Raw genomic sequence first — 24,809 nt, forward strand, 5'->3', positions numbered from 1 at the left:
AGAATATACAGTGCGTTCAGCATGCGACAGCATATTCACTTGGAATTTGAATAAAGCCATAATTCAGCTCTGCAGTGCAGGTAAATGGGAATTCAGAGCGAAGGGGAAGTGCCGCTTATATAATAAGAGGCCTGAGCCTCTTTCCCGAACTTGCCTCTGTAATCGTTTTAAATATTATATCAAGCTCCAGTCTTACGAATTAATAACAATTACATTTAATGACACTTTAATCTATTTACAGCCCTAAATACAATACATCCATGCTTGTTCCATCCAATGTACCAATGCAGTAGCTTGAAACTGACCTTTGAGTTTCCGTTTAGCCTTCTTGCTCAATGTCAAACATTGATTGGAATGTGATGACCGAGAAGTTTATATTTTGTGTTTTTATTCCTGATTTGGGGCATGGTAGTGTTCCTGGAGCCCAAACAGGCAGCAAGACTACTACGGGTCAGGAGGCCAAGGGCCAACTCCTTCCTGGAGGAGATTAAACCAGGGAACCTGGAACGAGAATGCTACGAGGAGACGTGCTCTCAGGAGGAGGCCTATGAGATCTTCCAGGGCAAAGAGAAGACGGTGACGAAAAAGCATAATCAAACCAAATCCCAGTTTGTTATAAGAAGACCTGTTATGCATAGCAATAATATTCTCTATTTCATTAACAGATGGAATTTTGGTATAGATATAAAAGTGAGTAGGGCTTTATTTGGAGGTCATACCTCTAGATAAAGCAAGACAAGAGCTGAACATTTTTTTTATTTTTTTTTTTTTTATCTGAATCAGCTACAAATCCCTGCCGAATAAACCCATGTCTTAATGGTGGCTTCTGCACAATGGACCACGGTATTTTCCACTGCATCTGTCCACCCCGTTACGATGGACCCAACTGTGAGGAAGGTAGAGCCCCTTATGGCAACCGGACCATTTCGGGTCAAATCTATACCAAGCAACTCCCGATCACAGATAACTAGTACCAAGTCTAACCACAATACATAAAACCTTGCATTCAGTAGGAATCTAATGACCTTTGGTTACACCTCCATCTCATTTTCAGAGATTTTTGAGTGCCAGTATAAGAATGGTGGCTGCATGCATTACTGCAGCAACTGGGACCGCGCCACTGGAGTGAACTGCAGCTGCGCCAGTGGATATGAACTAGACAGGGATGGCAAGACCTGCAGAGAATCAGGTGCAAATTAAATCTGAGGGACGTTTCAGTTCACATGATCAGGTTGGACCAGACAATTGTCTTCATTTTAGTATGATGGCTTCTTGAAGGCAAGCATACTACAGACTATACCGACTAACTAATTCACAAACCAATGGCATGCAACTGGCAATTTGAATAAATTAGATGCTACAAGAACACATTAATGGATATAGTCTCCCCTCAAGCGTTTCCCTCCTTCTCACCCTTGGTATTCCGTGCCAGTGCCTTTCCCCTGTGGAAAACAGTGGAGCACCAGCTCATCATACAGATCCCTTGTCTTTGATGACCTTGAGGACCCAAAGTTTCTCACCACACCCAGCCCCACTCCCACTCACACAGAGGATGACAACTCTACCCAGTTGTGGGTCAACAGGTTTAACACCAGTGGTGCCTTCACTCAAAATGGCACAGACCTTGACCAGCGCATAGTTGGAGGTCAACTTCAGAAACAAGGAGGGAGTCCATGGCAGGTATCATTTTGCGACTCTTGCATCACAGTAGAATCAGATTCATAAAGAATCAGATTTGCATTTTTATGGTTCTGCGCATTTGTGCGCAGGTGCTGATTCGTAGGAAAGATGGTTACGGCTTCTGTGGTGGTACCCTCATCAACCAGCACTGGGTGGTGACTGCAGCACACTGCCTGCAGCAAACTCCAGACCACGTGACCGTTGGTGGGTCAATGAGACCCACTGAGTCTGACAGCTGATTAAGATTTCCGATAGTCTGATCCATGTGTAAGAGTACTGTATGTGTGGGTAGCGGTCTAGGGCAGTGCTTCTAAAATGAGTTCCTCCTCTTAAAATCTTTGGTTCTCCAAGTATCTCCATGATGTATTAAACACGGAAGGGCAATTGAGCTAGATTACACAGGAGGCCATTTTATTCCTAACATGAATATTATTTACTGCTGACTTTGATACATTGTTAATATTGGGGATATTGTTAATATTATAATATTGCATTTAAAAGTCATTAATATGAGTTCCCCGAGCCTGTCTATGGTCCTGCAGTGGCTAGAAATGGCGATAGGTGTAAAGACTGCTTTGGTAATTCTCCTATAGGCTGCTCTCTTCCTTGTCCCACCTCTCTCGTCCTCATTACCATTTAAAGGTACAGACACAGAAATGGCGCGTCCTGGGGAAATCTCATTGTAGGACTGTCTAAAAGTTCCCATAATTCTGCACCACAACTTTTGGAAAGTGACTTTTAGTATTAAGGGACCACTAAGACCTATAACCTTTAAACACACAGCAGCCGTCAATATTGATGATCTTGAAGTTGTATGTGGCGTACCATCAGTTTGAGAACCAAAGTTCTGGAGTGTTTCTTGAATCTAGGAATCTGACAGTATTTCTGCCCTGTCATGTTTCCCATACATCAGGTGATTATGACAAGATGCGTGAGGACCCAGGCGAGCAGAAGATTAAAGTGTCCAAGATCATATCTCATCCTTTTTTCCACGCCTTCACTTTTGACAGCGACATCGCTCTACTTTATCTAGAGGTTCCTGTGAAGCTTGGCCCCTTCGCCTCGCCAGTCTGCTTACCAAACACTCACCTTTCTGACTACTTGGTGCGTGAGGGCATCTCTGGACTTGCCACAGGGTGGGGTGCAATAGAGTACCTGGGCAGGTCATCCCGGTTCCTTCGTAAAGTGACGCTGCCAGTGGTGGACCAGCACAAGTGCATCATGTCCACTGAGCAGCTGGTCACAGACAACATGTTCTGTGCCGGCTACCTGGAAATGGAACGCGATGCCTGTACAGGTGACAGCGGAGGTCCGTTCGTCGCGAACTTCCGCGGGACCTGGTTCCTCACTGGAGTGATAAGCTGGGGGGAGAAGTGTGCGGAGCAGGGGAAGTATGGAGTGTACACGCGACTGGGCAACTACTTGCAGTGGATTGAAGAAACTATATCCAAACGGGGGGGAAATGGAACCGCAAGCTAAGGACAAAGGGCTTGTGAACGTATATCTGCAGCATTTTCACTTTTCAGTAAAGGAAGCGTTGTTCCTCATCACATGAAATTTGTTTCTTCTTGTTATGGAGGTTCAGAATGATGCTTTGCTTCTAAGGTCCTGTTTATATGTTAGATGAGCTCCTTTTGGGAGGAGATATTTAAATTATATCAGGACTGCCATGATGAATGGAATTTCTAAACTGTGGTCCACTCACATCTGAAATGAGACACTTATTAGAAATAATGACTATTTGTAGATACAAATAATAATAATAATAAAACAGGAAACGGATAGGAAATAAAAATCACATCAGAAACACCAGGACACTGTAACCCTTTATTATGAAAGTAACACCATTTTGAATCAGAACAACATGAACCTATATTCCTGTACAAAGGTTTTTTTCCTCTCTGAAACCATATGATATTTCAGTCTGAATGGCTGGACCAGCCTAAGAACAAACACTAACATTATTTTACATTCAGATTGCATTGCTGATACAAGGGGGTCAGGCCTGGTCTAGGCATTGTGGGCATGAGGGTCATGTTCTTAGAAAAGAAAAGTTTTAATATTAATAAAAGGGGACTGGGTACGTTTAAAAATCACAAGGGCATTCTGTTGCCCTCTACACTGATCTTAACGGCATGGCCTGTTTTTGTCATACGTCTGATGTCTGCGAAACGCCGCATCTGCTTGTCTACTCTGGACATTCCTTTCTTGACAGGACCCTAGAGAAGAATGAGAAAAGATGGCAGATAAGAGACAAGATGCTAGAGGATGTTTATCCTAGTACATTTCTACCTCTGTGCAAAAAGTTGTCTTTTGTGCAGATGTCTTGCCCTAGCAAGTGCTATGAGTGAACACAGAGCAGGTTTTCACACTCAAGTGCATCACATTACATGCCTCTGAAATACATGATGCATTTCAGCAGCACACCAGTTAAAATAAGTTAACGGCCAAACCATTCAATTTGCATTGATTTCACAACAGTAGTAGTAGTGCAGTAGTTTTCATACAATTAACGTATTTGCCCTCAACTGTTTGATTTTCAATAACGACCAAAAACTTGTTAGTTAAATTTTCACACTGCAGAACACAGTGCAATCCAGCCATCATGCATGAGCACTTACTGCCCCCTGTGGCATGATTTGGGCACTACAACGGCATTCGGTTGCCTTCCACGCTGATCTTCACAGCTCCCTGAGGGCGGCGCTGTCTCTTCTGTTCAGCAAAACGCCGCTTGTGCTTCTCCAGTCGACTTATTCCTTTTCTACATCCCCTCTACAGGAACCAATTACAGCTCAGCTCTTGACCTACAACTACCTACAAGCTGTAGCACTCATCCTAAAAGATCATAGCCAGACAATCCATATGTTGAAAGTGTCTCCCGCAATTTTTAATTCACCTGCAACATTAACCGTTGCACAAATGTTCCTGAGAAACACTATTTCAACCCTTCTGGATGCTGAGAAACGTACCCGGCTTGAGTCGCCATCCACGTTCCATTTCGGCCGAACAACGTAGTCTTTGTTGGATGGCATAGGTACTCTGGCACGGGCACAGAATCCTGGGTCACCTGGGCGTAGTGCTCTGATAGGAGAGGTTATGAAAATGGATTAAGGAGACAGATTTTTTTTTTTTTTTATTAATAAATGAAGACAAGATACAACCTGGAGATACTCACTTCTCCTCGCCTGTCAGCACTTTCTCGAGATCTCGGCGAGGGGTCTGTCCCCCTGAGCTAAGGGGGCAAGACACACTGGGTCACATACAATCCCTCATTCAAAAAACATGCATTCGTTAAGCACAACAAGAGCAAATCACTTGTTCAGAAGCAGGTATTAACAACACTGGAAGCAGGTTACACACCAACATACAACTGAACCAGACACCTCAAACACTGACCCAAGATTTCAGACAAATTGGAAAATTACCCGATATAAAAAATACACTGATATAAATGCAAAGTATTAATTTATTTTGATATGAGTGTACCCAGTGGGGTAAGGCGACAATATTATTGTTGCTCAGGCCTAGCTCAGGAGATATCAAATGTTGGGAGTGGGGTCAGAGGTTAAAAGAAAAGAGGAAATGTCATTTTCAGTACTGTTCAATACCGATCATAAACAAAACACTAATAAATTCCTAAAAGGGTCTCGCAGACATCATGCTGTAAGTGATCATTCAGCATAAATCTGACAGTAGTTCTTCATGTTACATGTTAAAATGTGGCTGCTGAAACATATTAATGTTGCATGGCATAAAATGTAATCATTTCTGCAAAAAATATTTCTACAACAGACAAGCCATGGCCTAGCAGCCTCAATACAGTACAGAAGCACCATGTGTCTTTAAACAATGCACCCGAGCACTGGCATGCACTTAATCTGAACCTGAGGGCCGGGGCGAAGACGTCCGTCTCTTTGGCCCTCTCTACTTTCTGGGGCTCACTATCGGGAAAGGGGAGATTATGGGTGGTGATGGAGAGCCGGAGAGGGAGAAGGGGATTTAAGAAAGAGGTGATCGTGAAATGTGGAGCCTGACAACCGAAGGAAACTGAATTGAAGCAAAGATTCATTCAAAAAATATATAGATTTTAAAATACATATTTTAAAAAAGAGCTTTCAAGCGTATAAAAGATATTAACAATGGGGATGACTGAACAGTTTAGAAAAAGGAGAAAATGCGCGTACCTGAGGCGTCTGCGTGGAGCAATCTGCTGATCCAGGTCTCTCTGCTGCCTCTCCTCCCTCGTCATTCCCTTGTAGTTGGACGTCAGTCCGAATATGGGCCTGGACCACTCATCTACAGAAAATTCAGATCGGAGGTAATCTGATGTAAATTTGTCCGTGCAGCCCCTGTGTCCTTTGTTTGAACAGCTCTGATTTGGTCCAGTGAAAATCAGCAAATAAGCAGTCATCTAAATTGAACGTGCAACATCAACCAGAAAACTTTTTTTCTAAAGCAAATGACCCGCAGACGTTTAAATCTGCATTAAAATCAAATGTTCCTGTAAAGTCCCTGAAGGCACAACATTAACTTGCAGAAATGGCTGCAGAAGTGAAATTTAACGTTGACACTGAAATAAAAGTTGTTGACCCTAAACAAGCACCTAATATTGACAATGCAAATTGACAATTTATGCCTGTTATCAGAGCAAAATGTTACATGTTAAAATAATCACGGTCAGTAGTAGTAACGCTACTACAGTAAAAATAGCTCAAAACCACAAAAACACGGGTTCAAACCCCACTTACTACCACTGTGTCTCCAGGACTGTCCCTGTAACTACTCGTTGTAGTTAGTAGCTCTGGAGAATGGTGTCTGCCAAATGCCAGAAATGTGAATGATCCAGTCTCGTTTATTTACGTTTATTTATTGTAATAATTGAATATCTTAATTAAGAATTGCACACAAATGATCACTATTTTAAGATTGATAAAGAAAACATTGCGTGCACTGTTCAGATGATGCCTGACCACGCCTGTTCTTCTGAACACTCTGGTTTTATGCTCATTGGACCAAATCAATGTCAAATAATGTAGAAAAATTGATGGGATGCATTGAGATGAATTGATATTCTTAATCAAATCAAATCGGGGGAACAGTGAAATTTCACACCTCTAGTGTACTGTGGCTTTAATTCCATTCCTCTAATCCAGTTGATCCGTTCTCGGGCAAATTTTATTGTTTCTTTTTTTTTTTTTTTTTCTTTAACTGTTCTTCTTGCTGATAGATCAGATTACCACAGACATTTTCTGACTGTCACATTTTTCAAAGCTTTTCAGAGAGAAATGCATGTACAACTAATTATTCAGTTACACAGACTCAGGAGCATGAGTACTTTACTTTACTTTATTTAGCAGACGCTTTTATCCAAAGCGACTTACAAGAGGAAGACACCAGCAATTCTCGTTTGATTTCTATAGAATATTGAGTTTACAAACTAAGAGCCCTGATAAGGCTCAACTTGTCAGCGAGGAGCATGCTGAGATTGTTAGGTGCTAGACGAAGAAAAATTATAATGTATTTATACATTCTTGTATTGTTTGTGCAATGTGTACGCATATGCGTGTGTAAGTGTTAGATTTGTCTATAATACTTCTTGAACAAGAGGGTTTTCACCTGCTTCTTAAAAGTGGTGATAGTCTCTGCTAGTCGTGTGGAGGAGGGCAGGTTGTTCCACCAGCCAGGGACAACAACGGAGAACAGAGATGATTGGAATCGGAGACCCCGTTAAGAAGGAATTTTTAGTCAGGGTGGTAGTAGCCTAGTGGGCCTAGTGGGTAACACACTTGCCTATGAACCAGAAGACCCAGGTTCGAACCCCACTTACTACCATCGAAACCCTGAGCAAGACACTTAACCCTAAGTTGCTCCAGGGGGGGACTGTCCCTGTAACTACTGATTGTAAGTCGCTCTGGATAAATTTTTTTTTTTTTTTTAAATAAATAGTCTCCTTTCGTTTGCCGATCTGAGAGAGCGTGTAGGAGTGTATCTAGGTAGTATTGTATTGATGTAGGAGGGTGCAGTTCCATTTACAGCCCTGTAGGCAAGCATCAAGGATTTGAACTCAATGCGAGCAGCTACCGGGAGCCAGTGGAGAGAGGTAAGAAGAGGTGTAACATGGGTGTATTTTGGCTGATGAGACGGGCTGCCATATTTTGGATCATCTGGAGTGGTTTTATGGTGACTGCAGAGGCTCCAGCCAGGAGAGAGTTACAATAGTCGAGTTTGGAGATGACCATTGCCTGGACGAGGAGCTGCGTAGACCCAACATTCATGAGTATCATGAATGTTGGGTCTACTCTACTACACCAACTAGTAAACTATTTGCCATGTAGTGATATAATTTCTAACAAAAACAGTGATCTGGTTAGTTATCTTGGACTGTAGTTATTTTGAATAAAACTGCACATACGATTGTGCTGCCATTAACGGATTCAGCCCACCAGCCCAACAAGGTGGAAAGGGTGGAACTAAACACATGCAGCGTTTAAAAGAAAAGGCTGGCTTACTGATCAGTTTGAGGGCGAGGTCCTTGTTGGGCCGAGACTCTTTGGGGTGCTTGTAGAGGAACATGACTGCTCGTCCGATCCCACTGTGCTTCAGAGTCTCCTGACTGACGCTGGGCAGCTGAGGAAAGAGGATGGCTGATGTGAGGATGGACTCATTCTCAAACCTTGAGTCCTTGCTAAATGTTGTTTATTTGGCTTTTGCAAATGCAGAATTGCAAACAGAGGAAAAAAAAAAAAGTAATAATAATTCTTTGTTTAGCACGGCACTAATGTGTCATGTACACAGCAGTGAAAGTAATTGGCTGCCATCTTTAACATGTGTATGTCAAGACCCACCTTAGATGATGAAAAATTAATTGAAAAGATACCAAGAGCCGCTTGGCAACTTGCTGACCGGTTGTAATCTGAGACTGGAAGTGTTTGCATTGCACGGATGTATACCAGTCTGTACTGAATATCCAGTGTTATTTCGCTCATAACGTTTCTCTTGTCATAAGCATGTCCCCATTTGTTGCACTGGAGTGACTATCACTTGAGCATTCAAAAGTGAAAGTGAAGTGATTGTCATTGTGTGAAATTTGTCCTCTGCATTTAACCCATCACCCTTGGTGAACAGTAGGCAGCCATGACAGGCGCTCGGGGACTAGTGTGTGGGGACAGTGCTTTGCTCAGTGGCACCTCAGTGTTACCTTGGCGGATCGGGATTCGAACCGGCAACCTTCTGATTACGGGGCCGCTTCCTTAACAGCGAGGTCACCGCCGCCCCCATTTGGTCCTTGCTGACTGGTAGGTTGCGAGTTTGGAATCACAAACTTGCAAGGTGCAACTGAGGTAATGCTCATGGCAGCCCACTCCTCCTTCACGAGAGTGTTACTCACTTCTTGTAAAATTCTGAGGAGTTCCTCTCTGATCTTGAGGGCTGGCAGGCTTTTGTCCGGCAAAGGGCTGATCCACTCCTTAATGGCGGTCATCACTCCACTGTCTATAAACGTCTCTTTTAAATCCTGCCTGTAAAAGACAAAAGATATTCAGAAAATGCAGATGCTCTTATTCAAATCAATATTAAAAAAAAAAAAAAAAAAAAAAAGAAGTAATAAGCAGTATCTGAATATGAAGACTCAACTTACTTCTTGAGGTGCATAACTACTGTTGGGAGGAGTGTGAGCTTTTTCAAAGCTGGCTTCTTTTGGCTGTTCAGCATACGATCCTCCTGCAGAGAAGAGAAGAAAAAAATTATAATTAAAAAAAAAAGATTTCAACTCCAAACTGGACAAAACTGTGTAAATCAGTCCCAGAGTTTAAATGGAATTCAGACAAAGTTTCAGACCTCAGCAGCTTCTGTCATCTTGGTGATCATGGCACTGACCACATCGTCCGCATCGCTGATAAAAGTCCCCCCATCACGGTTCCGCCGTCGCTTTCCACTCTGCGCTTTCTTCCGCGCCAACATGATGTCAAAATCGGACATAAAGCTCATACTGTGGAATAAGGCGAAAAGTTCATGTACTAAATATGCACCCGTGCAGGAAAACACGGCTCCGTGCTGGAAGACTCACTCTTTGCCACCTCTATTTATGTCATCGTCGGAGTCGGAATCCTCTGCCATGGCCTGCTTCGCTGTCGTCTGTCCTTTGGTCTTTTCCACCTCAAAGTCTTCTTGATTAAAGCCCTGCGAGCGATAAGACAAAGTTCAGCCTCAACACAAAACCACAGGGACCCGGAGAAGGACTCAAACCCACCGTGAACTCCTCTTCTTCCTCATCTCCAGACTCTCCAAAAATGTCCGCAATCATTTTCCTACAAAGACAAAACCCCAAATCCAACGTTATTTCCTGGAACAATATGGAATATGGTAATGGCATATTGGCTAGAGGTCCGATGGCGCATTTATGGGGAGGAGCAACTCACTCCTCTTCATCTCCCGAGTCGCTGTCGCTCCCAAACAGGGCTTTCTCATCATTCTTGCCGGCTTCTCTCTTCGGCCCGCTCTGCTCCTCATCCTCGCTGTCCGAGCCCAGCTCCCGCAGCTTGGCTGCCAGGCTTTTGTCGGGTCCCTCCGAGCCGGCGTCGCTGTCTGAGTTCTCGCCATCGGACACCCTGCGGCTCTTCTTTGAAACTGTTGGACGGTAACGACCACGATCAGCCAAATAAATCCACTTTGGAAAGGCGTACGGAACCGGCAGGTGGAGAGGGGAAGCACCAAGCTTCATCCGTAACTCTAGAGGTGATCTTTAAATAGCAGAAGTTGAGATGCAGCACTTACCCTTTTCTTCCTCATCATCTTCGCTGTCTGAGAGAATTGCCTTTTTTCTCTTAACTGTAACAACAAAATTGCGATTATTCCTGACACACAGCTGTACGGATGTAAACCGGACGGGATTATTTCTCATATCTGAGCGGTGCTACGCATGAATTGGAGATAATGATGGGAGAACGCTGATGTACGAGTATTTGACAGTGGGAATACCAGGCTGCTCGTCTTCATCGCTGTCATCCAATGCCCGTCGTGAGCGACCTTCCTCCTGTTCCTGGTCACTTCCCGCTCTCGCCTTGGCGCGTCCTTCATCCTCATCCTCACTGTCAGAGTGCATGACCGCCTTCCACTTCCCTCCACCCTCCTCCCGCTCAGCATCCTTCTGCTCTCCGTCGTCGTCGTCAGATTCTATCCGCTTCTTGCGTGTGGAAGCCTCGTTTTCAGAGTCGCTGGCCCCGTCGGAACGTCTGCTCGGGGCTTTGGAGTTCCCTTCGTTTTCAGAGTCGCTCCGGCGCTCTTTGGGCTCTTCCTCGTTGTCGGACGTGCTGCCCCTGTGTTTGGGGGAGGACGCCGGGCCGGCCCGCTCGTCGTCGCTCTCGGCAGGACGCGGGGGCTCTGGCTCCGAGTCGCTGTCACGTCCTGCCGCCTCCTTCTCAGAGTCACTGTCCCCACCCTTCCCCTCCTCGCGGTCTGAACTGTGGTCCACGCCATTCGCCTTGCTGGTTCCTTCGCCATCACTTCTCTCATCCTGCGAGAAAACAGATCGGGGAGAGGTCACGGAACGGCCGTCACGCTCAGGCATTTATAACGATTCAGGCAAAACGATCAACCAAGACCTCAGAGTGCCGAGGCTCGCTTCTCATCTCTTCCTCTCCATCGGACCCAAGGGCATGTTCGTCTTGGACAGGAGTGCCGCTGCCGTCATCTACGGACCAAAAAGGCGCCAGATCGTTATTCAGATCCAGTGGCGGTAAACCACACACGTTCCCGGCGTTTTTGTTCTTAGCTCCAAAACGCCGGCTTCCGGCAGCGGGCGTCGCACAAACCAAAGCGGCAAACTCACCCGAGTGGTTCCCGGAAAAGAGTTCATCCTCCCCGTCCATTGACTTTATGGACGGACCAGCGTCCTCGCAGCTTTAAAATTTCGACAGAAAAAAACCCCACCACAAACAACAACTACAGCTACCCAACGTTGTAAGAGCGAAACAGCAGCCAGGCCCGGCCGCTTCACCTGCCCTGCTCCGCGCCCGTCAACACGCTTCCCGGAAACGCACCCCGACCAGCGCGCAGCCGCTTTATCATCAACATGGAAAATGGTGCAGGCGATTTAAAAAGCGAGCGTTAGCACGACTAGCAGCCTAGCTTTGGCCAAAATGGTGTCCCGCTTGCGCTACGAGCATGCGCAGAAAGCGGGCTGCGCTTTAGTATGACGTAGGCGCGATATATGTTGCCAAGTCCGCAAATTCAACGCGAAATCTTTCACACGTTAGTGATGTGCCTCGTATGATTGCTAGAGCCACTGCACAGTATTATTAAAATAAAAATACACAACTGAGCAATTATCTATTTTTTTATTGTAGGATATTAAGTAATTTTTCCTCTTACTTAACAAATGGCGGCGGATTATTTTGTATAGTCAGGCCGTTTCTTTAACTAATTTTTTTGTTTACACGTTCGGTTGGGTTTCTGAGTTAGAATGGTAATCAACACATCCGGAAGTCTTCCTTATCTCACTTACCAACTGAAAAACACCGTTTTGTGTAATTCTGCAGAAACATCTGGCAACAGTGGCGAACTGAAGTCAAGAAACTTAAACTATATATATACACACACACACACACACACACACGACAGATTGGACTAACATCTCATTCAGAATTGAGCATGCAAAAGTTAAGTCATATTTGCAAGTTCATAGTTAAAAGTCGCTTTTATTGAATTCATGTTACATTTCACTTTCAGTTTAGTGTTTCTTTAATTGATTCATTATAGGGCCTTTATGATAGATAATACATGTAACAGTCAGTGACACAAAGGCAACTGGTTCACCCTAGAGGCATGCATTCTTTTTAAGCCAAATTAAAACCATGGCTATTAGTGAGTCCAGTTGACAGCTTAGTTCCACAATGGTTGCACAAAAACAGCTTAGCTAAGAAATATGTGCAGTTAGGCACATAAATAAAACACATTAATACACTATTTTACACAACATTTGAGTAGCTACAATATAAACCACTCATGGTTAACCATTTAGAATACTTTTTAAGACATAAATATTCATAATACTAGTAGTATTTCCCTTCATTTGCCAACATAGTTTAACTGTATTAGGTCAACAGTGACATTTTTTCTTCTAGCATTTCAGTCCTAACCTGAGATTGCTGTAGTGAACTTCACCCCTGCTCCTAAATCTTAATCTGTTTTGCCACTCTGAACAATTAAAACCCTAAACCTGATGCCTGCCCTGGATTGAAAAGAAAACCACAATCATGTAGAGGTCCAAGCAGGCATATATCTGCTTGCATTTCAATCTTTCTCTCCTGGTTATCTGCATAAACAAGCAATACTTATTAGGCTGATTAATAGCGACGTGTGGTTCAATCCTTTCTTTCGATCACTTTACCACCTTCCACTTTTTCTCCCTCTTTCTCTCTCCTAAACACATACACATAAACTAAACTAAAGCAATTCAGCTAAAATCTTCTCTAAAACCAGCGAACACAAATGAGATGAAATGTTGCTTCTGAAAAGTGGAGTGAAATGGAACAAGCCCTATGTTTCCCCCTCATCGTCTGGCTGTTCGCTCATCAGTGAACTCCTCTCTCCTTCCTCATTCTTGCTCCGACTGAACTGCCGCCGTGCAAGTTTGTCCGGGTCATGGGAAGCCATGTTGCTGAAATCTTGAAAGATATCCTGGAAAGTTTCATCATCTCCTATGGACACAGACACAACAACAACAAAAACCGTTATTATAACAAGTATTATTTCATTAATTCAGCTCTATACTATAGCTAAAAGAGAATGGTTTTGTGCATACTCCGTGCAATTACATGATTTAAAAGTGTTTCTTAAGAGCAAGACACGCAGAAGCAGAGAGAGGGCGGCATCTTACCCATGGAACCAAAGAAGCCTTCCGAGTCTTTCATCTCTTCGTTCATGCGTGCCATTCTCAACCTGTGGAACATGGACAAAACGTGGTCACGCGAGATGAAGGCATTAACCACCTGCAGAAATTCATAGAAGGAGATGTACTGCACTCACAGCGTCACAATGTCAGCTTGTGCCATCTCCATGGCGATGCTCAGTGGGTCGTTTCCTTTCTCGTCAGCCGCATACTGATTTGCTCCTCTTTTTAAAAGCAGGCAGACTTGTCTGACAGGACAAAGGTACCAAATCAATTAGAAGAGCTGACTGGTTCTACAGTTGGTGTAACAGAATAGTCTAGATCTCTAGACTCTAGACAACAATGTAAGTCGCTCTGGATAAGGGCGTCTGAGAAATGCCTTAAATGTAAATGTGTTCTGCATCTCCTGCAGTAGACCTTCATGGTCTCGTGATTTGATTCGATTATGAATGCCTCAATTATCGATGCACCCTCCTTTTTTTCGACATTACTTCACATTATGTTTGCAAATACGTAAAACAATTTAAGGCCTCCTTCATGCAGATGTCCAACCAGGTGTTTTTCTGGGGTTCAGCACCAGTGTTCGTTGAGAAAGTAGAATTTTCATGCTGTCGGTTTCAGACGAAATCTTGACAAACATTGAACAGCGACAAGCGTTTACTAGAATTCTTATGCAGTCACCAGAAAACCACCAAGCAACGTCATTATGATATAACCAATTACGTTCTGCAATGCATCAACCCCCCCTATCCTGCAGTGGAGGTCCTAATATGTTGATTTGAACTGGGGCTCTGTGATCGCTCACCCAGTATGGCCCCTTGTGGCCGCTGCATGAAGGGACCCCTGGCCTCGCTGGTCACGGTGGTTCACGTTTGCCCCGTTCTGCAGCAAGAACTCGCAGGCCAAAAGAGAGCCCTGCCAACCCAGACAGACAACCTCCTTTAAAAAGGGTTGCATCCAACAGCAGACGATAAAACGGGTTAACCTGAAAACACGATCAAAGAACCATCTGTGTTTGTGCAACGCTCACTCCTATAGCTGCAGCGATTAGAGCAGTTCTGCCCTCCTCCTCGGGGTGACTCCAGTTAACCTCTGCCCCCTGGGCCAGGGCGGTTGCCAAAGAGAACAGGTCCCCTTGGAGCGCTGCCTGGTACAGTCTGCAACCTGCGTCATGCCGCACTCCTTCTACAAAGAGAGTGGGCATCAAAAGACAGGAATAAATATGCACCCCCCCCCCAAAAAAAAAAAAAAAAAAAAAAAAAATTGTTTTGTAGAGCATATCTAGGAAGTACCCGGCTGAGAAGAGGCAATCCGTCGGACAAATCTTTTCTCCATGTACTTGTCTTTGATCCAGGCCTCTTTCTCTTGCCTGAAATAGAAATTAGATGCTGGATTACTACTACTACACTGTCTGGGCACGAACGTGGTACTTACCGCGTACTGTCCGAGGTCGGTTTCTTAATAGAGTCTTCCGAACCACATTCTTCAAATATGCTGTTTATAGCATCATTTCCCAGCATGCACAGCAGCTGCATAAGGAACAGACATGTGCTTTAATGGGAACCTTACCCCTCATGCAATCACAGAAATCTCTAGCGGCTTCCATTACCTTCAGTTGCTCTGGTTCCCACGAATCCAGGGTGAGGGATCGAACTTTAGAAATATGGACACCAAGGCTCCTATTGAACCAGAAAGTGCTTCTTATTATTAAAAAAAACCTCGAGCTCGATAAACAGAAGAAGAAATAAACAGCAGCCCAGTACCGGTGGATACCTGAGCACTCGATGCACATCGTGATGCCCAGGTTGACGCTGGCCCAACGAGGTTCTTCCTCACCGCAGTCACAACATCTGCGGTTCCCAGGACCTCGAAGAGCAACACCCAGAATGGCCGGCCTCGATGGTGGCTGTCGGGGCTGAGGGTCTACTCTCTGAATGGGCGCTGAATTTTCTTTTGGCTAGGCATGGGAATATTGAAAGTGAAAGTGAAGGTCATTGTGATACACAGCACAGCACATGGTGACACAACAAAATTTTTAACCATCACCCTTGGTGAGCAGTGGCAGCCATGACAGGCGCCCGGGGAGCAGTGTGTGGGGAGTCGGTGCTCAGTGGCACCTCAGTGGATGTTTTGTGGACCGGGATTCGAACCGGCAGCCTTCTGATTACGTGGCTGCTTCCTTAACCGCCAGGTCACCACTGCCCCAATTGGATTGCTTTATGTAACATCTGGCCACAGAAACTAATTTTATAGGGATGTAATGATGCAATTATGAGTCTGAATCCCAACTCGGACCTTGTGTGTGGAGATGGCATGCTCTCCCCTTATTGGCAGGAGCTTCCTCCGGTTTCCTTTCACCATCCAGGGGCATTCACACTAGGTGAATTAGCGCCTCTGAATTGTTCGTAAGTGTGTGTGTGTGTGTGTGTGTTTGTATGGGTAGGACTAGACCGTTAAAGAAAGTGAGCGAGAGAGTTAGGGTGCAATATTTAATTATACCCTTTTTTTTTACCCCTTTTATCAAAATGTTAATTTAGTTGCAATCCATTTTTATATGATTCACAGTGCATCATTACATGTCGATAAATTCATGATTATTTTTGTTCTACTGGATAATACAACCAGAGACGTAGCTGGGTAGATTACCTGCGGTAGCTGGGACACGTCCTTCTCCCTGTACGCCATGTCAATACTGCTCTGCACCGCATTCATCCAGGCCTGCCTGAGCTCCTCTGAGTCGGCCTGCAGAGCGCAGCATCTGAGGGAAACAGGACTGGTCACATTCATGCATTCCTCAACTGACCACCAAAAGTCACACACATCCAGAAAAAGGAAAAAAAAAACTAGAAAAACCACAAAATATATGTTCCGAATTTTTTTTTATTTTGGATGTGTAAAGAACAATAACTAGTGTGTCCTGGCTGTGAACACACACTCATCTCACTGCACATCTTGAGCGCTAAAGAACAGGCAACCATTCTCTGAGCTCCTTACTTCTGGACAGACACCAGCTCGAAACAAAAGCGTCGGTCAATGCTGTCCAGAGATTTCACAGCGCACAGCCTGAGGTCATCAAACAGCACCATGGGTTCCTCCTGCATAATAAGACAAGTGAATCAAGTTCTCACAGACACACACACACCCCAGAACCCACAAAATCCAAAATTTTACAGAAGAACATTCCTACCTTGTGTGACTTAGTGTAGACCAGCTGGTTATTTTCAGTGGAGAACCAGCATCTGCAGAGATAGTTCGAACATTTTTTGATTGCACGACACTTCCCAGTCTGTGTTTCAGGCTTGACATGCGAGAGCTCTCACCTCTTCCAGGTTTTGTTTTTTCTGCGAGACCTCTTGAAAAGGTAGCCTTGAATAGTCCCACCATCCGATGGGTTAGATGCAACAACAGGCTCCCCTGAAGCATCCTAAAGAAATGAAAACAGTTATTCTATCCAAAGTAAAATCTTTCAGGTCATGAGCAAATATAAATAGAATTTTAGAATGTCATCACATTTGGGTTAAAGACTGCTAAAAACTGCACCTACTCTTTGCTGAACTAGAAGATGAGTATTTTCCAGGTCCTTCCTTTTAGCCACACAATCTCTGGAAAGCTGGGCGAGCTAAAAGGCGGAGGACCCATGAGCATTATAAATCAAATGGATTAATACAGAATATTTAAACGACAAAGCCCATCTACAGCGATGGCAGACCTGTGCAGCCATGGTCTTCATGGTGGGTTCAAAATCCCTTAACAAATCATAGCCCTGGTGAAAGAATGTGTACTGGGCATGGAAGTAGGAGAACACCTGGAACAAGCAGATGACAAATGGGTATATTACAGCAGCAGCATACAGCATATTTACCAAAAAAAAAAAAAACACAGCCTCTGTCCCGGTCCCAACTCCATGCTTGGTAAAATATGCTCATAAGATAGGTGGAATAAAGATACTTACCGAGTTCAATATATCCAGCTTCTGCTGAACTTTGAAATTGTTCAACTGCATGAAAACGTGAAGGAAAAAAAACAAAACAAAAGGATTAACCTCCATGGTACTTTTCTAAAAGGAAATAAAGGTCATTTGGAAGTTTAATCATTATACCCGCCGTGTGTAATGATTTCAGAACACTCTTCAGATCATCACATTAGCTATGTGTTCAAGGCCTGTGAGGTTTACCAGCACTGTTTAAACAGACCTGCCCTGCTGATCCAGGATATCTTGCTGCCAAATGCAAACACTCCGTCGACTGTTTCATGGTTTTCAACCATTACGAATTTGATTTTATTTTACAAATTAATTTAAAAACAACATATTTCAGAACTTTCAGTTGATTACTAATTAGAAGCTGCTATTACCTTTTACCTGTTTTGACCCATGGCACGTTACCTGTAAACAGTAGTCCAAAGCAAAGTGCTGGTAGCACTTGCGAGTGGCTAAAAGCAAGTGGCTGGCCCGCTCTGCATCCGTAGGTTTGTTCTTGGACATCTGAGCACTCTTGGCGGCAGCCGTCTCCAGGTCTTCCCCAATTCGCACAAACTCCTTCCGAGCCTCCTTAATCTGGGGCAAGAAGCTGGAGAGCGCGTGCAAGGTGGCAAGAGCTTCATTATGTCACCATGCCTAGATGGTAAAAATCGCTACTACTACATGCATACAGTACTGTGCAAAAAATAGGCCCCCCCTCATCTTCCCAACTGTAACTCAAAAATGTAAAACACTCAAATTAATAATGAATAAAAAGTGTAGAGACATGCTAGAAGAACTGAAGGTTGGTCTATCCAAACCCTGTAAACCAATGAACGATCTAACAGCGTCTCTAGAAATGAAAGTAAAATGAGGATATTTTGCAATAAACTGTTTAGGTAAATCACTATTTGATCAATGTTTGATATAGGGCTTTGATTTTTTCTCTCTTGCACAATACGGAGCCATACTGTGATAGCAGGTTCGTGAGCTGCTGCGTGATGGCTCTCTGAGTCTGGTCGAACAGCATCTGATGAGAGGAGGCGCACAGCAGATCAGAGGCCGGTGAGAAAAGGACGAAGGTGAGGATTCACTATGCGTCGGAGCGAAAAAAAACGTGATATTCTCACCGTATGGAAGTGAACCATCTCCTGCAGCCCCTCGCCGAACTGACGCAGGCAATTCTAAAGGTGGGGCGACGGAGCGAAAAAAAAGACACTGAAAATAAAGCACGTCGCGACACGCAACCCCGAACAGCGCAGGCCCTCACCATCATCACACCGTCCCGTTTGTGATATGATGAGAACTCCGCCAGTCCCGCCAGAAATTGCTGGTTGGAGGTGTTGTACGCCTGACCCGCCTCCACCATCCTGTTGCAGAGCTTCATGACCTGCGGGCACGAAAGAGAGAGACGGCTGAGGAAAAGGAAGACGCGGGCGAAGGACAAGGGACGTGTCCACAGACCCGCGTCTCACCTTCTCCACGCGGCCCTCCAGCTCTGAAACGCCACCCTCACACTGGTCCAGGGAAGCCCTGCCGGTCAGAGCGACACACCCATTACCACATTATTACCCTCGAACCCTCGGCCTGAAAGGAGCCTCAATCCGGAGCAGAACCAGAACACCTGAATGCAGGGGAGTCTCTGATGCATTCCTCAAAGTCCAACAGGGAATCCATTGCAGGCGTTTGTTGTAAACTTCAGGTTATAGTAAAAAAAAAAAAAAAAAAAGAATCGAGGTTGGTGTGTTTTGGACGAAAAAAAAAAAAAAAAAAGTCTTGCGTAACAGTTTAAGCAAAATTTCCTGTTTGATTAGAATGCACAGCAGACTTCGAGCATCGCACTCCTTATCTAGATAGCCAATTTCTGAGGTAAACGGCGCCGACGGTGTCAGTAGTGAGAACAGTTAGTCAGCATGGAACCCGGTGGGGGGGAAAAAAAAGCTAACGGAAGGCGCATCCTCCCCGGACACAGACCCGACAAGGAAGGCCAGCTTTCATTGTGAAAACGTCTCCGCGATCCTCCAGAAGTCCCGACGACACGTAGTGCATCCTTCTCCCCGGGAGAGCCGTGAACGCCGCCGGCATCTGGCTCCTGCTGTCTACGCAGCCGTCGGTGAGGATGCGATCGTGGGAGATTTCCGGCGCTTCAGCATCGGCGAGCTCAACGAAGCGTTGCTTTTAGCAACGATGTTTGCAAAGGCAATGGCTGAACAGGACCATCGCTGCAAGTACGATGAATTGTAGACCAATCATATTTAACCAAGGCGGACTTCCTGTATATCGCTTTCAAAATAAAAGTCCCAAACGTCAGATTTGTCTCGCCAAATATTCGCAAATTTGTCCCTAAATATTTAGGACGTTTTTATAAACCCTGAGTGTCTCCACGGAGGCTGTCCCTGTAACTACTGATTGTAAGTTGCTCTTGGAATAGGGCTTCTGAAAAATGCGTAATAATCTTCAGGTTCAGGCCATCTGGATTTTAGCAGATTTTTTTATTGAACGACTTGAATACCAAGGTAGCAAAATGTAGTACTTCTTCTACTAGTGGAAAAACTCAAACTTACATAATAACCACAACAAAATGTTATGATGGAAAAAGTAAGTTAAAAAAAAAAAAAAAAAGAACAATTGTGTAAAAAAACAAAACAAAACAAAACATTGTTGTAATGCAAAAGTAAATCCCGCTTTCATTTTGAGATTAGAACACTATTGAATGAAGTTCGGTCTCGGCTCTGTATGTACAACGGGTTTGGCAGAGCACATGACTGTACAGGCGCGAACATCAAGCTCAGAAACCGACAGACACCAGAATCACAGTGACGTTGTCTGCGCAGCCTCGTCTCACAGCCTCACTGGCCAGCCGCTGGCAGGCAGCTTCAAACCGCGCCTCCTCTTCCGTTTGTCCCTCCTTCTGCTCAACAGCCACATCCTGACGCGAACCATACGAGTGTTGGTTTAGGATTTGACACTAGTTACCATCAGCACACAACAGGCACATTATAAAATGAAAAGAAAAAAAAAAAAAAAACCCACCTGCAGGACGTTACGGACGTACGCGATGGCTTCCTCTGGGGAAAATACTTTAAACAGGCCATCACAGGCCAAAATTACAAACCTAGACAGAACAAAAGAACATGCATATATAGCACCAGATAATGAATTTAAATCAGACATGTCGGTATATGTAAAGATAGCTGGGTCTTACTGATCACTGGGGGTGAGCTGGCAGCGCCTCAGGTCTGGGGTAGAGATCACCCCACACCTTTTATACTGCCCGTCTCCAATAGAACGGGACACCTCCAGCACACCCAGCACACGGCCGTCTCTTCAGAGAGACATATATACATATATCTAAAAACTTGCATACATCCATTTTCAAGAGCTACAAGTGCCAGCAGCGAGCTGTACGCTCCTTACACGCACCTGACAGTGCCTCCCGCCCGCTGGATCCTTATGCGCTCTTCATAAATGGTTGGGTTGTGCTCTTTGCTAAGGGCGAGGGTAACGCACTTCTTCTCACAGCCCTCGTCCCCCTCTTCTGAACGACACAGCACAGCCTGCATGAGTTATATACGAATAAAAGTAAAGATATGTGGTGTGTGTGTGCATATCAATACAGCATTTGAATTCGATCTTAAAAAAGTCGCTCACTCTGCTGTCGCCAAGGTTGGCCACATAAAGAACGTTGTCAACCACCAACATGCAGGTGGCCGTGGAGCCGTCCTTCCACGCAGGTTTCCTGGACAGTAAAACGACACAAGAAAGGCTGTGAGCAATAATCACAAACACAAACGTTAGCAGCTGACCTGGGTTCGATTGCTGGCCGATGCAACATCACTCTTAACACCAGAGTCACTTACTGGCTTGAAGCTTTCTTTAAAAAGTCGTCATCCGTCTGTCGGAACGTGTCCAGCAGGCACTTCTTTATTAACTTGTCCAAATTGTCAGCATTGCCTGCAAGGAGCGACAGGTTTGTGTTGTAAAAGACTCCAGCAGAGGATCATGCCGACGAGGATCATGGCGACGAGCCAAGTAATGAAGTGCCCACTTTTAGGAAATTTGGAGGCCAGTGTATGATGGAGGTTCTCTGCTGCAAACTGTGAAGCTCGAGCACCACCGTGCCCATCAAACACTGCAAAGTAGCCTAGACGAGACCTTAAAAACACAACAAATGACACAAAATTACACACAACACTAATATTGCTATCTCTCTATATATATGTGTGTGTGTGTGTGTGTGTGTGTGTGTGTGTGTGTATACACACACACACACACACACACAGAATACGAAACAAACTTCTGGGACAGAGAGCATAATAGCGTCTAATCAATTAACAGCTCATTTATGGAATAAAAAAAAATTGATGTGTGTGGCACAATTGACATGTTCATGGATACGTGCCAACACATGAGACAGTGCCTGGAACGTTTCTCACTCACACTTGGGATGGTAATGACGACAGGCAGTTGCTCATGTCCGGCAAAAGGACGTGGGCATCCTGCATCTCTTCTCGCTCCCCTCGGCGTGCAGCAACGTACCCCCTGAGCCTTGCCAGTTCTGTGAAAATGAGAGTAAAACATTCTTCACACAGGATCTCTACCACGCATTTTAAAATGAATAAATACAATATATACAGTACAGGCCAAAAGTTTGGACACCTTCTCATTCTATGTGTTTTCTTTATTTTCATGATCATTTACGTTGGTAGATTCTCACTGAAGGCATCAAAACTATGAATGAACACATGTGGAGTTCTGTACTTAACAAAAAGTGGAGACCTGGCCTCCACAGTCACCGGACCTGAATCCAATCCAGATGGTTTGGGGTGAGCTGGACCAACAAGTGTTAAACACCTCTGGGAACTCCTTCAAGACTGTTGGAGAAGCATTTCAGGTGACGACCTCTTGAAGCTCATCGAGAGAATGCCAAGAGTGTGCAAAGCAGTAATCAGAGCAAAGAAACTAGAATATAAAACATGTTTGAGTTCAAATCCTTGATGCTTGCCTACAGGGCTGTAAATGGAACTGCGCCCTCCTACATCAACACACTACTACCTAGATACACTCCTACACGCTCTCTCAGATCGGCAAACGAAAGGAGACTAAAAATTCCTTCTTCACGGGGTCTCCGATTCCAATCATGTCTGTTCTCCGTTGTTGTCCCTGGCTGGTGGAACAACCTGCCCTCCTCCACACGACTAGCCGAGACTATCACCACTTTTAAGAAGAAGGTGAAAACCCTCTTATTCCAAAAATATTACAGACAAATTTAACACATACACATGCATACACATTTAACAAACAAATACAAAATGTATAAATACATTATAATTTTTCTTAGTCTAGCACCCAACACTCTCCGAGCATGTTCTTCAATGACAAGTCTAAGCCTTATCAGGGCTCTTAGTTTGTATACTTGATATTCTATAGAAATCGAACGAGAATTGCTGGTGTCTTCCCATTGTAAGTCGCTTTGGATAAAAGCGTCTGCCAAATAAAGTAAAGTAAAGTAAAGTAAAGTTTTCAGTTATTTCACCTTTTTTTGTTAAGTACATAACTCCACATGTCATAGTTTTGATACCTTCAGTGAGACTCTACCAACGTAAATGGTCATGGAAATAAAGAAAACACATTGAATGAGAAGGTGTGTCCAAACTTTTGGCCTGTACTGTATATATATTACATTACCACATGTATGCACATACGCAAACACACACACACATCATATGAATACATTTCTGTGGGAATGCTGAAAACCTTTACAAACTTTCTTGTCTTCAGCCTTGTCTTCCAGCACCTCGTCCTTCGGGCCACAGTCATGCTTCCTCTTTTCGCCCCTGAACTCTTCCGAGGGACACGACTGTACCTCCTTAACGCTGGCACCTGTAAACAATGGTAACGCAGTCGCCTGTGAGCCAGAAGACCAAGGAGTCGCAGGTTCAAACCCCACTTACTACCATCCCGAGTGTCCCCTGGATAAGTGCGTCTGGTAAACTCTGCAAACGTAAATTACCCATAACCAAGACGTGATGATACGTTGAGATCAGTGACTGTAAAAATCGTTTCTTTCGTTTTCACAGATGTGTAAGGTCACCAAAAAGAGATAGAGAATGAAATGCATCGAGATCATTAAATACTGCAAACGTGGTCGTGATAAAAAAAAAAAAAAAAAAAAAACGTCCACATCAACAGCTCGGCGGTCCGGGTACCTGCCGTCTGGGTCGGCTCGGGAAGATCGTCGAACAGATCCATGCCCGACTTAGCCGCGGTTAGCGCCGCGTGTCGTGCAGGCCCTGGCAGATGCGGGCGCGACGAACCCCCGTTTCGCCGGCTAGCCGGCAGCTTCGAAAAACAAACCAAAAAAAAAAAACCCCGAGGTGCCGCCAGACGTTCGGCCGCTCGGTTTAATTTCGGCCGGGCCGTCCGCGTTCCGCACGCCGGCCCTCGACGCCGCGTCTCCCCGCGATGCAGCTCCGCAGTCCGCCGCCAGGGGGGGCTCTGCGCCGGGCCGTCCGCGTTCCGCACGCCGGCCCTCGACGCCGCGTCTCCCCGCGCTGCAGCTCCGCAGTCCGCCGCCAGGGGGGGCTCTGCGCAGGCTTCGCTCGGTCCCCTGCGGCGTGTTGGGCCTGTGGGACGCGTCTCAGGCTCAAGTTGAGCTTTATTGTCGTTTCAGCCACGTACACGTTAGATGCAAAGGCAGGTGCTACGTGTGACATTTAAACAAAGTTACATACTGATATGAAGCGCCATGTGTCTATATACAAGATACACTCAGTTGTAATTACTGCCCCTTATCGTATTGTGTTACGTTTATCTGTAGATTTGTATTTTACATTTACATTATATTTGTATATGTCTGCACTGAAGGAGTTGCTTTTAATCTCATAGTACATGTGTATAGTGACAATAAAAGGCATTCTATTCTATTCTATTCTGTTCTATACTATTCTATTTATGTGCAACATCAACAAACACAGGGAGTTCAAGACAAACAGTGCAGGAGTAACATTGGAGAAGGACATGGAACGAACACCAACCATCTGATTCTGTACCTGCTTATGGTACATTACAGTATTTATCAGACACCCTTATCCAGAGCGACTTACAACCAGTAGTTACAGGGACTTGCTCAGGGACACAATGGTAGTAAGTGGGATTTGAACCTGGGCCTTCTGGTTTATAGGCTACTACCACCAGGTACAATAAAAGAAACACCATGGGAAAAAGAAACAGCCACAAGCAGCATCTGTATAAACCACAGTGACATTCCACTAACTTCGGACT

General features: G+C 44.8%; 4 protein-coding genes across 6 annotated transcripts; 1 reads left to right on the forward strand and 3 right to left on the reverse strand.

Annotated features, from left to right (window-relative positions):
• Positions 1-405: 405 nt before the first annotated feature.
• On the forward strand, positions 406-3,159 carry LOC114769638 (coagulation factor IX). Its single transcript, XM_028962829.1, has 7 exons — positions 406-576; positions 666-690; positions 784-897; positions 1,055-1,189; positions 1,433-1,680; positions 1,770-1,884; positions 2,594-3,159. The coding sequence occupies exons 1-7, from the start codon at positions 406-408 to the stop codon at positions 3,157-3,159; spliced, it is 1,374 nt and encodes a 457-aa protein (XP_028818662.1).
• A 334-nt stretch (positions 3,160-3,493) lies between these two features.
• iws1 (interacts with SUPT6H, CTD assembly factor 1) lies at positions 3,494-11,832 on the reverse strand. 3 transcript variants are annotated; one of them, XM_028961394.1, is made up of 17 exons: positions 11,507-11,832; positions 11,280-11,368; positions 10,657-11,191; positions 10,453-10,506; positions 10,098-10,305; positions 9,929-9,986; positions 9,746-9,858; positions 9,517-9,667; positions 9,317-9,399; positions 9,068-9,197; positions 8,190-8,307; positions 5,865-5,976; positions 5,565-5,621; positions 4,856-4,912; positions 4,650-4,761; positions 4,302-4,452; positions 3,765-3,899 (listed from the first exon to the last, which is right to left on the reverse strand). In XM_028961394.1, the coding sequence occupies exons 1-16, from the start codon at positions 11,544-11,546 to the stop codon at positions 4,327-4,329; spliced, it is 2,043 nt and encodes a 680-aa protein (XP_028817227.1). In that variant the 5' UTR covers positions 11,547-11,832; the 3' UTR covers positions 3,765-3,899; positions 4,302-4,326. The 3 variants fall into 3 exon arrangements, with proteins under 3 accessions (XP_028817226.1, XP_028817228.1, XP_028817227.1); XM_028961393.1 differs by lacking the exon at positions 4,302-4,452 and having other exon boundaries at positions 3,494-3,899; XM_028961395.1 differs by lacking the exons at positions 4,302-4,452; positions 5,565-5,621 and having other exon boundaries at positions 3,494-3,899.
• Positions 11,833-12,354: 522 nt separating this feature from the next.
• On the reverse strand, positions 12,355-19,705 carry LOC114768898 (arf-GAP with coiled-coil, ANK repeat and PH domain-containing protein 2). The gene is made up of 22 exons (XM_028961391.1): positions 19,150-19,705; positions 19,001-19,058; positions 18,796-18,915; positions 18,656-18,709; positions 18,497-18,555; positions 17,952-18,135; positions 17,520-17,564; positions 17,277-17,372; positions 17,112-17,186; positions 16,888-16,991; positions 16,755-16,806; positions 16,562-16,662; positions 16,214-16,325; positions 15,331-15,524; positions 15,177-15,246; positions 15,002-15,096; positions 14,860-14,936; positions 14,598-14,752; positions 14,373-14,482; positions 13,705-13,815; positions 13,556-13,617; positions 12,355-13,376 (listed from the first exon to the last, which is right to left on the reverse strand). Exons 1-22 carry the CDS (start codon positions 19,200-19,202, stop codon positions 13,216-13,218), a joined length of 2,148 nt encoding a protein of 715 aa, XP_028817224.1. The 5' UTR covers positions 19,203-19,705; the 3' UTR covers positions 12,355-13,215.
• A 437-nt stretch (positions 19,706-20,142) lies between these two features.
• ilkap (integrin-linked kinase-associated serine/threonine phosphatase) lies at positions 20,143-23,992 on the reverse strand. Its single transcript, XM_028961431.1, has 10 exons — positions 23,735-23,992; positions 23,283-23,408; positions 21,966-22,083; positions 21,574-21,680; positions 21,386-21,479; positions 21,177-21,264; positions 20,949-21,082; positions 20,731-20,850; positions 20,559-20,640; positions 20,143-20,454 (listed from the first exon to the last, which is right to left on the reverse strand). The coding sequence occupies exons 1-10, from the start codon at positions 23,775-23,777 to the stop codon at positions 20,314-20,316; spliced, it is 1,053 nt and encodes a 350-aa protein (XP_028817264.1). The 5' UTR covers positions 23,778-23,992; the 3' UTR covers positions 20,143-20,313.
• Positions 23,993-24,809: the final 817 nt, after the last annotated feature.

The sequence above is a fragment of the Denticeps clupeoides genome, chromosome 19 (assembly GCF_900700375.1).
Source record: "Denticeps clupeoides chromosome 19, fDenClu1.1, whole genome shotgun sequence".
Taxonomy (NCBI): Eukaryota; Metazoa; Chordata; class Actinopteri; order Clupeiformes; family Denticipitidae; genus Denticeps; species Denticeps clupeoides.